General features: G+C 37.4%; 1 protein-coding gene across 1 annotated transcript in view; it reads right to left on the reverse strand.

The window, feature by feature from the left end:
- Positions 1-16151, reverse strand: part of WDR12 (WD repeat domain 12) — a 29527-nt gene continuing 13376 nt past the window's right edge. The window contains exons 8-13 of the mRNA XM_061382089.1: positions 15927-16012; positions 8288-8428; positions 7966-8071; positions 7662-7794; positions 6862-6934; positions 1-6051 (exon numbers count right to left, since the gene is read on the reverse strand). Of these exons, the coding sequence (XP_061238073.1) occupies positions 5974-6051; positions 6862-6934; positions 7662-7794; positions 7966-8071; positions 8288-8428; positions 15927-16012 (617 nt within the window). The 3' untranslated portion in view covers positions 1-5973. The remainder of the gene's footprint in view (positions 6052-6861; positions 6935-7661; positions 7795-7965; positions 8072-8287; positions 8429-15926; positions 16013-16151) is intronic.

Below are 16151 nucleotides of genomic sequence, written 5' to 3' on the forward strand. Positions count from 1 at the left end.
TACTTTATATGGGAGGGTTTAATTTCATTAAGAAGTGACAAACATTCAGAGAACTGCTATTTCATTTCCTTCAACATGCTAATAGATTTATCCCAGAATAAGCAATGTTTTCCTCCATTTCAGGCTTCCACAATCTAACTAGAAAAGCGGACCATTAGATGGCTTGGAATGTGGAGATCCACAATCTAGGAGTGGAGCCCAACCTGGAGTCCAGATTTCCTTAGCGAGCAATAATCTTTACTTTTATTTTTGCACCATCAAGCAAGCCTCTGGTTGTTGTTCAGTTGCTCAGTCGTGTCCGACTCTTTGCAACCCCATTGCCTGCAACATGCCAGCCTGCCCTGTCCTTCATCATTTCCTGGAGTTTGCTCAGACTCATGTCCATTGAATTGTTGATGCTATCCAACCATCTCATCTTCTCCCCTTCTCCTCCTGTCTTCAGTCTTTCCCAGCATCAGGGTCTTTTCCATTGAGTCGGCTCTTTGCATCAGGTTCAGCTTCAGAATCAGTGCTTCCAATGGATATTCAGGGTTGATAAACGTTTAGGATTGACTAAAGCATGGATTAGGATTGATAAGCCTCTGTTAACATCCCAAATAAAACATTAATTGATATGAGAAAACACATTAAGAATTCTACCCTCTTGTTTTACTCTTAAGGATTAGGAGTTGAACCTGATGTCATGAAGCCTGATGCCATGGAGATAGCGCCAGTTCTTCCAGGTGTTCCACTTTCTTTGTAATCTGATTTTATCAAGGAAGTCAGAAGCAGGAGGTCAGTGGCAGTCAGAGTGTGGAGAATCTATCTCCCCAGATGCTCATGCTAGTAATTACTTACACATGGCAAGGTGAGTATGCTTACTTTCCCATACTGCATTTTTGTTGATTCAAATAAGGCTAGAATTAGTATTAGTGAAATGAATTGTTTAAAATGTGAATTGTTAGAGACATAAAAAGGTATTTCTTCCTCCTGAAACAATCATTTAACTTTATTTGGTGTTAGTAAGTCCCAGGCATATAGCTATACATAGAATTGAGATGTTGTAAACTTTCTATCAGATTGTACCTAACCAAGATCATTTTCCTGTAGTCTTTATTATTTGGAAACATGTCCCTGATCTCTGTGACTAATTGGTTGTACACCTTCACACTAGATATTTAACCTGTTGGGTTGAGGTTTCCTTTAACATGAATAATATGATAATTAAAATTGATACAAATAACAGGATAATTTTCAAAGTTCCTATTTTGCTTATATTTCACAATTCCTATGTGAAAATATAGCAATGGATCTTGAAAGTACACATTTACATATTATTATGCTAATACATTAAGTGGTATACTAAAATTGAGATCATTCTAAAGGCAAAAACATGCAAAGCTGAACATGGTAATTTGGTACCAAATAAATGCCCCTTATATATGTATACACTCTTTCATCTAGGTGAAGACATTTTTCCCACTTACTCTTTACATGTATAAAAAAAAATTGTTCTTATGCATGACTTAGGCAGAATTTGTATGATTAAGAGCTTGAGCTCTAACTGAGATAAATCCAAATTCAGATTCTTACTCTGCTCTTTACTGGCTGCATGAGATCTGGTCAAATAACTTGACCTCTCTAGCAAATATTCTTCTTTAAATAAAAATCTTTTGCTTTTTGCCAGGGAATTTTCTGGGGCTCCAGTGGTTAGGATTCAGGGCTTTCACTGCCATGGCAGGGGTTCAGTCCCTGGTTGGGGAACTAAGATCTTGCAAGCCCCGCAGTGCAACCAAATAAATATTTAGTAGCCATGTCAGAAGACTGTTACAGAGGGATAGTTTTTTGCTGTTTTTATAGACACCACCGGAAGATAATACACCTCCTCAAACCTGGGAACCAATGGAACTAATACTGGAATAACGATAGTTAATCTATTAAACAAAAAAACCCCTTTTCTACTAAGCTACATTAAAGATATATTTGGCTTCTGTAGCATAACAATAAAACATGAATATGGTTACTAATAGAAGTCTACGATAGTCAAAAAATGTCAGTATTAAAGTGACTTAACAAAATTCCTGCTGATTTTATACCTGGCAGTTTCTGATTTGCATAGTTTGGATGTGTGTGTGTGTGTGTGTGTGTGTGTGTGTGCGTGCTCAGTCGTGTCCGACTCTTTGCAACCCCATGGACGGTAGCCCGCTTGGCTCCTCTGTACCTGGGATTCTCCAGGCAAGAGTACTGGAGTGGGTTACCATTTCCTTCTCCAAAAGTTTGGAAAACAATCACTTGTGAAATGAAACCTGATTCTAATTAGTGGCTTTTTTAATAAAACATTAATTGAATACCCTTGCTCATACATACTGTTAAAATGTCATTTTCCCCCCCTTTTAAGAATAGAAGGTTTGGTGTGTTTGTGTAGTTGCTCAGTCGTGTCTGACTCTTTGTGACCCTATGGATTGTAGCTTGCCAGGTTCCTCTATCCATGGGGATTTTCCTGGCAGGAACATTGGAGTGGGTTGCCATGCCCTCCTCCAGGGGATCTTCCCAACGCAGGAATCGAAGTGGGATCTCCTGCATGGCAGGCGGATTCTTTACCAGCTGAGGTACCAGGGAAGCCCAGAAGATATGGTAGTATATAACAAAGATTAATATTTCTCCTTATAAGCAACTGATTTTTCAAAACTGTAACATTGGCCAACCCAGTACACCAAAATAATTTTTATAAACAGATTTAAATGTTATCAGAAGTTCCCAGATAGTTTCACTTTGTAGGGCTGTTTGTTCAATTATGTGTATTTTATGTCAATTTAAAATTTGATTTGTACTTTCCTCCTGATAATGCTAAGAAGCATTCCAAAATATTATGCATTGTTGACAACAGTTTCAAAATGGTCATTCTAAATTCAAAGAATATGAAAAAGAAAACATTGGTCATCTATTCATAGAAAAGCTATTATATCATTTTATATAGATTAAAAATCTTAAGTAACTAAAATTTCTACTCTAATAATCTCTAGGTAATCATCACAGCCAGGTTTTATTTTCAGTTTCCAATACAGGAAGATCATCATCTTACATAAGACCTTGAAAGCAGCTTTATTTAAGAGGAAAATAAAACTTCTTAGCAAATGAAAATATTATGCTCACTTTCTGCCACAAGGTATTTCTGAGCTATCATTTCTGATTTTTCTGGGCTTCTTCCTGCCAGAAATAAATTCCATCTTCACTTTCCCAACCAATTATCTGTCCAAATCTCGATCAGATGTCACTCTTCTACATGCCTTTCTTGGTGGCCACTTCGCTCTCCACAAAAATAACTGCTCCTTTCTCTATGCTTCCTTTCTACCTTAGATTCACATCTTTCTTTGCACTTCAGGATACTGTTGTAACCAATTTTTAATTGAGCATCCCCCATGTGAAAATGTGATCTTTTTGAAGGTAGTCTCCGTATCTTATACATTTTCCCCCCTTCCCTCCACCCCAGCAGAGACCCTGGTACATGGTAGAAGTGAAGTAAAGTCGCTCAGTCGTGACGAAGGGTCAGACGACTCTTCTCGACCCCATGGACTGTAGCTTACAAGGCTCCTCTGTCCATGGAATTTTCCAGGCAAGAGTACTGGAGTGGGTTGCCATTTCCTTCTCCAGGCGATCTTCCCGACTTAGGGATTGAACCTGGGTCTCCCGCATTGCGGGCAGACACTTTACCATCTGAGCTACCAGGGAAGCCATGGTAGAAGGTCAGCCTTATTCCTTGGACTGACTTCTTCAACATTTAGAGTATATTTTGAGCCTAACTTTAAAATTAGGAAGTTTGTTGCCAAACAGAAAAGAAATTTCTTAACACTTTGATGAGGTAGAAATAAGGATTAACGTGTTTATGAACAGCATTACTATGGCAAGACAGCATAGATAACCCTGTACTGGTCTGCAGGTCCTGAACACTGCACTGTCTGGTTCCCAAATTCCAGCTGTAAAAAAGCAGCTCCAATCATTTCTCCAAGCAAATCTTAGGAGCAAACAAGTCCACGTAAGGCCTCTGTCTCTGGTGTAACTAAAATGGAGGAAAATGGACTATTGAAAGGGACCCGCTACTGTTTTAGACAAGACAAATGATGGGAGGTAGGAAAGCACTATGTTTTAAAAGGACTTAAGTCTTCTAGGTTTCTGTTGGCCTCTCATGCTCTTCCTGTTTGGAGAGTAAGATCTAACCACTTGAGTTACATAAGAGGTTTGGTAAAGATCAATCAGTCTTTCTCTAAGAGACTTGGCCACTGATACTACATCCACCACAAAGGAGAATACCTAAACCATGAATGTATCCTGCACTGGCACCATCATTAAGAAAAGGCTTGGAAACAGGACTTGTTGCCACTTCCTTCTTTGTCCTTCATCTAGTAAATAGGCCTCTTTGTGTCTGTGTTAGTTGCTCAGTCAGTGTCCCACTCTTGGCGACCCCATGGAGTCCATCAGGCTTAACTGTCCATGGGATTCTCCAGGCAAACATACTGGAGTGGGTTGCCATTCCCTCTTCCAGGGGATCTTCCCAACCCAGGCATCGAAGCCAGGCTTCCTGCATTGCAGATAGATTCTTTACTGTCTGAGCCACCAGGGAAGCCCTTTACCTTTACTTTAACCACCTAGGTTATGCATACTACGTGTGAGCAGAACAGATTGGGTGAATTAAGAAAAATATTTTCTGTAACTCTGTTCTTAAGGTTCATTCAGAACCATCCAGAACACGAATATAAATTCATCGTTGTCCTTTGAAACACAGGGTCAAGAGGGAGTGCAGGTCCCTAAGGAGTGTGGAACAAAACCACTTTAACAGTACTGGACTGCCTCTGAACTTGTAGAGGACTAATCATTCACATGGTTTAATCCACTGTCAGTCTGGCTCTCAGTTGCAGCCAGGTTACTCTGGTTGTTTCCTAGACCTCTGTAATAGGAAACCTCATATGAGAGACATAGCATTAGAGTCTAATGATGAGACCAAACTGATTTCCTGTTTATTAGAGGCAGAGGTGCTCTGCTTGAGAAATACCAATCCATTAAAGTCACATTTTAAGACATTTAAATATCTGGCATATAATAAATGGATTTAGATAAGTGCTAATGATACAAAAATTTTAGAATGTTTTTAACCTAAAGCTTACTGAAAGGTTTTGTCTGAAGAATTCTTATCTATACACAAATATAAGTATGGGAGAGAGATTCCTGGTTACCATGGAATCTGTATGCTATTTCTAAAGGATTCTGACTTGTCTTTATGTATTTTTTAAATCTTTTATTTATTATATTTTTGGCCACGTTATGCAACTTGTGGGATCTTAGTTCTCCAATCAGGGACAGAGCCCTGGCCCCCAGCATTGCAAGCATGGTGTCCTAACCACTGGATCGCTAGGGAACTGCCCTGACTTATCTTTAAAACAAAGTACTTCACTTAAAATATTTCAACAAGTTCTTAATAACTGGCAACATCTACATGTTTTAATGAATACTTACAAAGAACATTATTACAGTTACAGAATCACATTTTTACCAAACACAGATCGTATTTCTGATTTTTTCAGTTAAAATTGATTCCTTTTTAGGTGCTTTTTTTTAAATGCTAACTTTAAAAAGTGAAGTTTCTCCCTCAGAAATAAAAATCTGAACAATTACTGAACTTTTAATACATACTTTTATAGGACTTCAAAAGCAAATCGTAATTCAAACCAATACCTTTAGAAAAGAAATTAAAAACTCAGTTTAATTTCAAAGGTTTTCATAAGGTAGAGAATGCAGGATATGTTTTATATTTAATAAACACAACTGTTGTATAATAAATACAAAGTAAAAAGACAGTGATAACACTATCATCAAGGGTGAAACAGTATATTAACTTTAATCTAAAACACTGCTTCCTGTATCTGTATTGGTGTTAGCTGAGTATTCTCTATTGATTTTATTTATAGAAGGAATCTCTGTAGGCAAATTTATCTTTCACTTTCATGCCCCCACATGGGAAGTCGTAGGTGAATATCTGTAGGAATACAATTTATTGTCTGCTCCTCCACTCAGAAGTAACTGCATAAAGCAAGAGGGGAAAAAAGAAACACAGAAGTAAATACAATTATTTCATATGATAGCTAAACCTAATTAAACTATCAGTAGATATTCTGATTACAGAAAGAATTACAGATGAGCAATTAACTTGCATTGACAGTTAATACTCAGATGGGCCAACTGCATCAAATTTCACTACTAAAGCACACACACACATACACACATATATATACACAGTATATTAAAACTTTAAAAGCGATGATTTTAATTTGGCTGAGGCATAATATGCTATCATACTTTCTATGAAGCATTTGCTAAGGAATGTAATAAAACGAATTTTGAAGGGTAATATAGTTTTACCTATTTAAGAAAATCAAGTTTGTAAAGAACAGCACATTAATTGTTTATAGATAAGTGGGTATTACAGATTTTTCAAATAGCCCTAGGACCTATATTTAGAAAGAGTTCTTAGGCAGTAAAATAACTAAATTGTAATTCTTTAAGTACATTTTATAATATAGCCATATTATGTAATATTTTTCTAAGTAGGAAATACTTTGACACAATTAGTCTGAAGCAGCAAGTTTATGGACTTAAAAATTTTATTAAAAATACTCTTGAGAAAAAAAACTGCTTCAAAATATTCAAATTCTTCTACTCCTAATAGTAAAGGATACTTTTTTCTTCTTTAAATGATGAGGTTTTATGAGTATTAACTTAGAATACAGAATTATAAATATCAGATACATTGAAACTCATAACTATGTGAACACAACAAATTTATGCTAATAATGTAGTTTCCTCTCTATCAAATAACTGATAAATTCTTACCCCTGAGTCTGTCCAGTCTACACTCAGAACTTTGTCTTCATGAGCAGCCAGATCATAGAGAGGAGCCTTACAACTAAAGATGAAAATATTAACGTGTTATATGCATTTCATAGTATTAAACAAATATATGTGCATAATCACTTATACTCTTCTGAAAATTTCAGTTTGCCATCCTTGTCCCAATAACCACTTAATCTTAAAATTCTGAGTATATTCTTGACTATCTCCTCCTGTATCATTAACAGATTATGGGTTTGGTTACTGCTTCTCCATTCTACTTGTAGAAATATGTAAATAAATTATATATATATTCTCTTGGAGGCCCTTTGCATATATTATTATTATAGCCCTAACTAAAGAAAGGAATTTTTAAATTTTTATCTTTAAAAAGTATATATTTTTATTTAATTTCCTATTAACATAATTTCTAATTTGATCAGTTTCATTCATTTAGGCCACTTGCCTTCCAATTCTGTGTCATACTTATATTAAGGCTCAGGATTCTTTTTTGCTATTTTATATAACGAGGTGAGAAAGATGGATTTCATAAACTTGTGTATGTTATTTTTTGGCAAAAGATAAACTATCACAAATTCACCCAGAATGCAAAAGGTAACATACTGAGAAAATTCCTTTGATCCTGGCCTTCCTTTTTGATACCAATTATGTATCATTTCAGGGCATATGACCAAGAACATTTTTTTCACCATTCTGCTTTTGGATAGTCATTTCAGTGTTCATTTCTTTGTATTCAACAGGCAATTGATATACATCTTTTATTAATCATGAACAGGAATTACCTTCTGGTATCCCACAGCTTAACCATGTTATCTAAAGAACCAGAAATGAGCTGCTGTTCATGGGTAGGAGACCACTTTACTGATGTTACCCAACCTGTATGTGAGGTTAGGGACAGCGACACCAAAGAACCATCTGAACAAAACAGATAACGATTATTAAATTTTAGAAAAGAGAAGTAGGCAAAACACCTCCCCCGCCCCCCACATCAAATTTGTAGAAAATTATCTTTCATACACAGCTCTTGAGAGAAGAGAAATTGATGTTATTTACCCATGTTTTCCTCTGGAGATTTATATAACTCACCTTTAGTTCGGGGATCCCACAGTCTGATATGCCTATCTGTACTTCCAGATGCTAAACGTTTACAAAGTGGAGAATAGGAGATACAATTAAACACTTTATTTCCTGTCTGGGAAGGGAAAAAAAAAGGAAAGACCATGTAACCACAGTAGGCTAAAAGTGATCATCTCTGAGAAGTTTACCACTTAAAAGCTCAAAGTTAAAATAAGTAATTTTTTTTTTTAAAGCTCTATCAGAGAAGCACTGAATTTAAAGCTCAAAGTTAAAATAAGTAATTTTTTTTTTAAAAAGCTCAATCAGAGAGCACTGAATTTGTAAGTCTTACCAAAGTTGACTTTAGACTGCCAGACTCAACATCCCATACTTTAATTGTGTGGTCCCAAGACGCACTGCAGATTTCTTCAGCATCTGACCATAGAACTGAGGAAATTGCTTCCTTGTGGCCAGAGAGAGTCACAATGGGAGTCTAGAAATGAAAAGGCACCCAAAAGGGAAAGCATTTTCAGTTCAGAGTAATCAGAACAATCACAGTAGTTATTACTTCTGAAACCCATATGGCAGATATTCTGTCAGGTGCTTTAGCCCTTCTGTTCTGCCCTATTTCATCTTTACAGCGACCCTCTAAGAGACACTTCAGTTGAGAAAGATAACTTGCCCAAGGTCATGCTGCTTAAAGATGGCAGATTTGAGTTTGAACCCAAATATTACTCCAAAATTTGTAGTCTTTCCTCAAGATTCTGTTGCTACCCCATCTGCTCTACTTTTCATTTTCAGGAATATTGACACTAAATTTTCTCAGGTGACAAACATGTCACATGTAGAAGCTAGGAGAAAAAGCCCTGGGAGCAGAAAGATGTAAGTTTGAGTTAACGTGCTGCCATTTTCTGCATGACTCTTCCAGGTTAATTAATTTCAATGTTATTCTCACCACCTCATTTCTTCAGCATCCAATCTTTAAATAATGTCCCTGGTTCATTTATTAAAACTCCAAAATCTCTAACATCCCTCTCAAATTAAAATCCTCAAACTAGGTAAGGTATCTGTATTAAACACAAGGAAAATGTAAAAGAAAGAGGGAAAGAGCTCTGAAATGAGGGATAGTCTATCTACTTTTTTAACTCTTGTTACATTTCACTTCCTTACATGTTAAGGGAATTACACCAGATTAGACATCAGCAAAGTTTTTTGATAAAGGTCCAGAAATAAAAATTTTTTAGCCTTTCCAGGCCACATAACAGTCTCTTTTGCATATTCCTCTTTGTTTTTAAAGCCTATTAAAAATGTAAAAATCCCTCAGCTCTCTATAGCACAAAAATAGGCCAGAGTGAGAGCTCCTACTGGCCTGTTATTTGCCACCTCCTGTACCAAATGATCCCTAACATCTATTTTCCAGCTCTAAAATTTTCCTGGAAGTAGTAAAGGAACCTGATAGAGAAGTGAGGAACAGAGCAGCCTCTGTTGTGATCCAAAACAAAAGGTAACAGAGATAATCAGAGGTTCCAGGATAGGAAATGACATGTAAAATGATGGGTAGACTTAAATGAATAAGCAATTACATTCCTAGGTATGGAATTGGAATTGAAAAATGAAGACTTTTCAAGAAAAATGAAAACTTAGGTTCATACAAAAAACTGCCCACAAGTGTTTCTAGCAGTTTTATTCATAACTGTCAAACCAGAAACAACCCAAATATCCTTCAACTGGTGAATGATTAAACCAACTGTTGTACAATATATCCATACAATAGAATGCTACTCAGAATTTAAAAGGAATAAACCATGATATGGGGGCTTCCCCGGTGGCTCAGACAGTAAAGAATCTGCCTGCAGTGTGGGAGACTTGGGTTTGATCCCTCAGCTGGGAAGATCTCCTGGAGGAGAGCATGGCAACCTGCTCCAGTATTCTTGCCTAGAGAATCCCTATGGACAGAGTAGCCTGGCGGGCTACAGTCCATGGGGTTGCAAAGAGTTGGACACTACTGAGCGACAAGGCACAGCACAAACCATGATATACCCAATAACTTGGATGAATCTTTGTTTTTTCCCTCAAATATATTATGTGGGAAAAAAAAAAACCTTGATGCCAAAGGCTACTTACTGTGTGATCCTACTTATATGATATTCTAGAAAAATTCTAGGAATGAAGATTAGATAGTAGTTGTTAAGAGTATATAAATAGAAAAGGTTGACTACAAATGGGCAACATGAGTTTTAGGGGATGGCAAACTGTTCCATATTTTGAATATGTATTAGTTACATACTATATGTATTTACCAAAACTCAAAAGCTATACACCAAAAAGAATGAATTTTCTTGTTTTTGTTGTTTAGTTGCTAAGTTGTATCTGACTCTGTGAACTCACGGACTATAGCCTGCCAGGCTCCTCCATCTATGGGATTTCTCAGGCAAGAATACTGAAATGGATTGCCATTTTCTTCACCAGGGGATCTTCCTGACCCAGGGACTGAACTTGTGTCTCCTGCATTGGCAGGCAGATTCTTCACCGCTGAGCCACCAAGGATGTACATTTTTTTAAAAAGAGGTAGGGAAAAAAAAAAAGGTAGAAAAGTCAACTTTGGCACTGTTAACTGCAAACAAACTTTAGTAGAATGAAAATGAAAGTGACTCAGTTGTGTCCAACCCTGCAACCCTGTGGCCTATACAGTCCATGGAATTCTCCAGGCCAGAATACTGGAGTAGGTAGCCTTTCCCTTCTCCAGGGGATCTTCCCAACCCAGGGACTGAGCCCAGGTCTATTATTATTATTCTACTATTTAGTAGAATAATACTGGAGAAAAGCCATTTTGAGAGAAAATGTGGAAAAAACCTTATCGTATGTTAATGTATTAATATGAAACAAATGGCCGTTAAATGAACTGATTGAGAGTGTTATTTGTGTTAAGAGAAGTCAAATACTAGAAAGAAATCTAGAGAGAAGATAACTGTTTTTGAAATTTGTCTTACTTTAGTCTTCATAACCCAACTTTTCCTATTATTTCTGATTTTCACTTCAAATAGCTCTTCTACCTTTTCTCTGCATTCACAATTTGGCTAACTGTTACAAGAGTCCTAGCTTTTTGGTCTGTCTTAGCTTCTGACATGCGTTCTTCACTAAGCTTAATCATTTCCAGCTTTTGATTTAAAATGTGAGACATGAGACACTGCCTTTCCCTTCAACACCTAGAGTCCACTGTGGGGTTTTTAACTGGCCTGATTTCAATATTGTTGAATCTCAGGAATAGGGAGGCCCAAGGAGGGAGACAAATGGGGCAGCGGCTTGTCAGTGGAGCAGTCAGGACATACACATTTACTGATTAAGTTCACTGTCTTACAGAGGCATGGTTCATGGCAGCCCAAAGCCATTACAATGGTAACGTCAAAGACCACTGATCAGGACTTCCCTGGTGATGCAGTGCATAGCAATTTGCCTGCCAATGCAGAAGACATGGGTTTGATCCCTAATCCAGGAAGATTCCACATGCTGCAGAGCAGCTAAGCCCGTGCGCCACAACTACTGAGCCTGCGTGCTGCAACTACTGAAGCCTGTTCACCTACAGCCTGTACTCCACAACAGGAGAAGACCCTGCAGAAACAATAAAGAGTAGCCTTCTGCTCGTCGCAACTAGAGGAAGCCTGATCAGCAACAAAGACCCAGGGTAACCATAAATAAATAAATAAAATTCTATAATAAAGATCACAGATCACAATAATAATAATAATTTAAAAGTCTGAGGATTTCTCATGTGGTCCAGTGGTTAAGGACAGTGGAGGACAGGAAAGCCTGGCATGCTGCAGTCCATGAGGTCACAAAGAGTCAGGTATGACTGAGCGACTGAACAACCAGTGGTTAAGACGCTGCGCTTCCAGTGCAGGGGTTGCAGATTGGATCCCTGGTCGGGGAGCTAGGGTCTCACATGCTGTTTGGTGCAGCCAAAAAATAAATACATTAATTTTTTAAAAAATGTCTGAGATATTGTGAGATTTATTGATATCAAAGTGTGACACAGACACGAAGTGAATGAATGCTGTTGGAAATATACCAACAAACCTGCTTAATACATAATTGCCACAAAGCTTCAATTTATAAAAAACATATTATCTGCAAAGTGCAATAAAAATGAGGTATGCCCGTATACATGAAGTATAAAACTGCTACTGCTAAGTCACTTCAGTCATGTCCGACTCTGTGCGACCCCATAGACGGCAGCCCAACAGGCTCCCCCATCCCTGGGATTCTCCAGGCAAAAACACGGAGTGGGTTGCCATTTCCTTCTCCAGGGCATGAAAGTGAAAAGTGAAAGTGAAGTCGCTCAGTCGTGTCCGACTCTTAGCAACCCCGTGGACTGCAGCCCACCAGGCTCCTCCATCCATGGGATTTTCCAGGCAAGAGTACTGGAGTGGGATGCCATTGCCTTCTCCCAGTATAAAACTCTAAGTGATGTAAGTCAGAAGAATGATCACTTTCAGGAGGCTACTGATTTCAAGGGAGCCTAGAGAGAGTCTTCTAGGAGGTGTTGGTAATTCTTGATGTTTTGCTTTGGATAGTGATTACTTGCATATACACAACTAAAAATTCATTGAGCTGCATACTTCACTATATGTATGCCAACTTTTAATTAATATAAAGATTTTTAAAAAGCTACCTTATGAGTAAAGAATTTTGATAATTCAAGAAGTCTTTTTCTACTCAAGATATATTCTTTAAAGGTTGATTAGGTATATGCATCAATAAATTGGCACTGGCACATTATCCAATTGATAAGGCATTTATAGTTTTAATTTGTCCTATGAGAAAAATGATAAGGAAGCTGAGTTGCGAATCATTCCACTTGCAATTCAGCAGTCTGTGTTTAAATGTATAAATTGTAAATCACTACTTCCAATTGAAAACAGTAAGTGCTACTATTTATTGCAGTTTACCTGAGTTTGATGAATCATTTGTGATCATACTTTATTCCTCATTTTCAACAGCTTTATAAGCTATCTTTTTATTGGTGACTATAAGAATTAAGGTGCAAATGTGTACCTAATTCACTGCATATCAATTAAAGCTGTGAGGTAATGAAAGAAAACAATTTGATTTCCTACATCTGACTCAGTATTGTTCCTCTCATTAAGTATATTAATTCAGGTCAGATCATAATAAATATCCTTCTAAAGGAACAGAGCAAATATGAATGCACTTTCTGAGTGTAATTTAATTGGCTATACTAGTGAAACGATAGAATAAAAACTTCAGAACTCTTGATTTCTAGTGATTTAGGAGATGTACTAGAATTACATCTTTGATGTATGAAACATTAATATTATTACTACTTTTTAAATTGAAGTATAGTTGATTTACAATGTTTGTTAGTTTCTGGTATATAACAAAGTGATTCAGTTACATATTCTTTTTCAGATTCTTTTCCATTATAGTTTATTAGAAGATATTGAATATAGTTTCCTGTCCTATACAGTTAAGACCTTGTTGTTATATATAGTAGTCGGTATCGGCTAATCCTAAACTCCTAATGTGTCCCCCCCAGCCATCACCTTTTCCCTTTTGGTAACCATAATTTTGTTTTTTATGTCTGTGAAACATTATCATTAAACAGTTAGGTAATGAGATACTTAACTTTGTGCAAGCTCTAACAATTAAAAGATCTTACTTTAAAATTCACCATGAGATCAAATAAAATAGCTAAATAACCTACCAATCTGTAAGCCTAGCTTTTTGTTGTTGTTTAGTTGCCAAGTGGTGTCCAACTCTTTACACCCCATGGACTACAGCACGGCAGGTCTCCCTGTCCCTCACCATCTCCCGGAGCTTGCCCAAGTTCATGTCCATTGAATCGGTAATGCCATCCAGCTATCTCATTCTCTGTTGCCATCTTCTCCTTCTGCCTTCAATCTTTCCTAGCATCAGGGTTTTTTCCAATGAGTTGGCTGTTCGCATCAGGTGGCCAAAGTATTGGAAATTCGGCTTCAGCACCAGTCCTTCCAATGAGTATTCAGGGTTGATTTAAGATTGACTGGTTTGATCTCCTTGCTGTCCACAGGACTCTCGAGTCTTCTCTAGCACCACAGTTCGAAAGCATCAATTCTTCAACCTTCCTAATGGTTCAGCTCTCATGTTAGTATATGACTACTGGAAAGACCATAGCCTTATACAGACCCTTATCGGCAAAGTGATATCTTTGCTTTTTAACACACTGTCTACGTTTGTCATAGCTTTCCTGCCAAGAAGCAACCATCTTCTAATTTCATGGCTACAAGCACCATCTGCAGTGAGCTCAAGAAGAGAAAATCTGACACTGCTTCCACATTTTCCCCTTCTGTTTGCCATGAACTGATGGGACTGGATGCCATGATCTCAGTTTTTTAATACTGAGTTTTAAGCTGGCTTTTTTAGTCTCTTCCTTTACCCTCATCAAGAGGCTCTTTAGTTCCTCTTTGCTTTCTGCCATTAGAATCGTATCATCCGCATATCTGAGGTTGTTGATATTTCTCTCAGTAATCTTGATTCCAGCTTAAAACTCATCCAGCCTGGCATTTTGCACGATGTGCTCTGCATGTAAGTTAAATAAACAGGGTAACAATAAACAGTTTTGTTGTACTCCTTTCTCAATCCTGAACCAGTCATTTGTTCCATACAAGAATCTGTTACTTCTTGACCCACATACAGGTTTCTCAGGAGACAGGTAAGATGGTCTGTTCCCATCTCTTTAAGAATTTTCCACAGTTTATTGTGATCCACAGTCAGAGGCTTTAGTGTAGTCTATGAAACAGAGGTAGATATTTTTCTGGAATTCCCTTGCTTTCTCAATGATCCAGCAAATGTTGGCAATTTGATCTCTGAGGTTCCTCTGCCTTTTCTAAACCCAGCTTGAACATCTGGAAACTCTCCGTTCACGTACTGCTGAAGCCTAGCTTGAAGGATTTTGAGTATAATCTTACTAGTAGCATGGGAGATGAGTGCAATTTTACAATAGTTTGAACATTCTTTAGTATTGCCTTTCTTGGGAATTGGGATGAGGATTGACCTATTCCAGTCCTGTGGCCATTGCTGGGTTTTCCAAATTTCCTGACATACTGAGTGCAGCACTTTTATAGCATCATCTTTTAGGATTTTAAATAGCTCTGCTGGAATTCCATCACTTGCACTAGCTTTACTGGCAGTAGTGCTTCCTAAGGCCCACTTGACTTCACACTCTAGAGTATCTGGCTCTAGGTGAGTGACCACACCATCGTGGTTATCAGGGTTATTAAGATCTTTTTTGTACAGTTCTTCTGTGTATTCTTGTCATCTCTTCTTGATCCCTTATGCTTCTGTTAGGTCTTTACCACGCCCATCTTCGGATGAAATGTTACTTTGATATTTCCAGTTTTCTTGAAGGTATCTCTAATTGTTCCCCTTCTGTTGTTTTCCTCTATTTCTTTGCATTGTTCATTGAAAAAGGCCTTCTTGCCTCTGCTGTTCTCTGGAACTCTGCATTTAGTTGGGTGTAACTTTCCCTTTCTCCCTTGCTTTTTTGCTTCTCTTCTTTCCTCTGTTATACACAACCACTTTGCCTTCTTACATTTTTCTTTGGGATGGTTTTGTTTGCTGCCTTCTGTACAATATTACGAACTTCTGTCCACAGTTCTTCAGGCACTCTGTTTATGAGATCTGATCCCCTGAATAAAGCGATGAGGTATGCTGTGCAGGGCCACCCAAGACAGATAGGTCATACTGGAGAGTTGTGACAAAATGTGATCCACTTAAGGAGGGAATGGCAAACCACTCCTGTATACTTGCCGTGAGAATCCCATGAACAGTATAAAAAGCCTAGCTTAATGCCATTATATTCAGTGACTCAAAATGCAGCAGTTTCATAATAAAAATTTAGTAATCTACCAAAAGAAAGTCTAATTATGGTTGAAGTACCAAGACAAAAGGAAACTAAATACAGTAAAGTACCGTCAGTTCTCACAAATACTTACCCGTGTTAGTCCCAACTGCTCTGTTTTCTGTTTCTTTCTTGGTCGATTTGTGGATTCCTCCATTTCATCTTCTTCATCTGTAGGAACTATATCATAGAGAAGTAGATATGATAAGTTTAAAATTTAAAGTAAATATTAATTACAAACAATATCAAAGGATTGTTATATTTCTGGGCATATACTTCATGTTATCTCAACTGGTTAGGAATGAATATTTTTCTTTAT

Source organism: Bos javanicus, chromosome 2 (assembly GCF_032452875.1).
Source record: "Bos javanicus breed banteng chromosome 2, ARS-OSU_banteng_1.0, whole genome shotgun sequence".
NCBI lineage: Eukaryota > Metazoa > Chordata > Mammalia > Artiodactyla > Bovidae > Bos > Bos javanicus.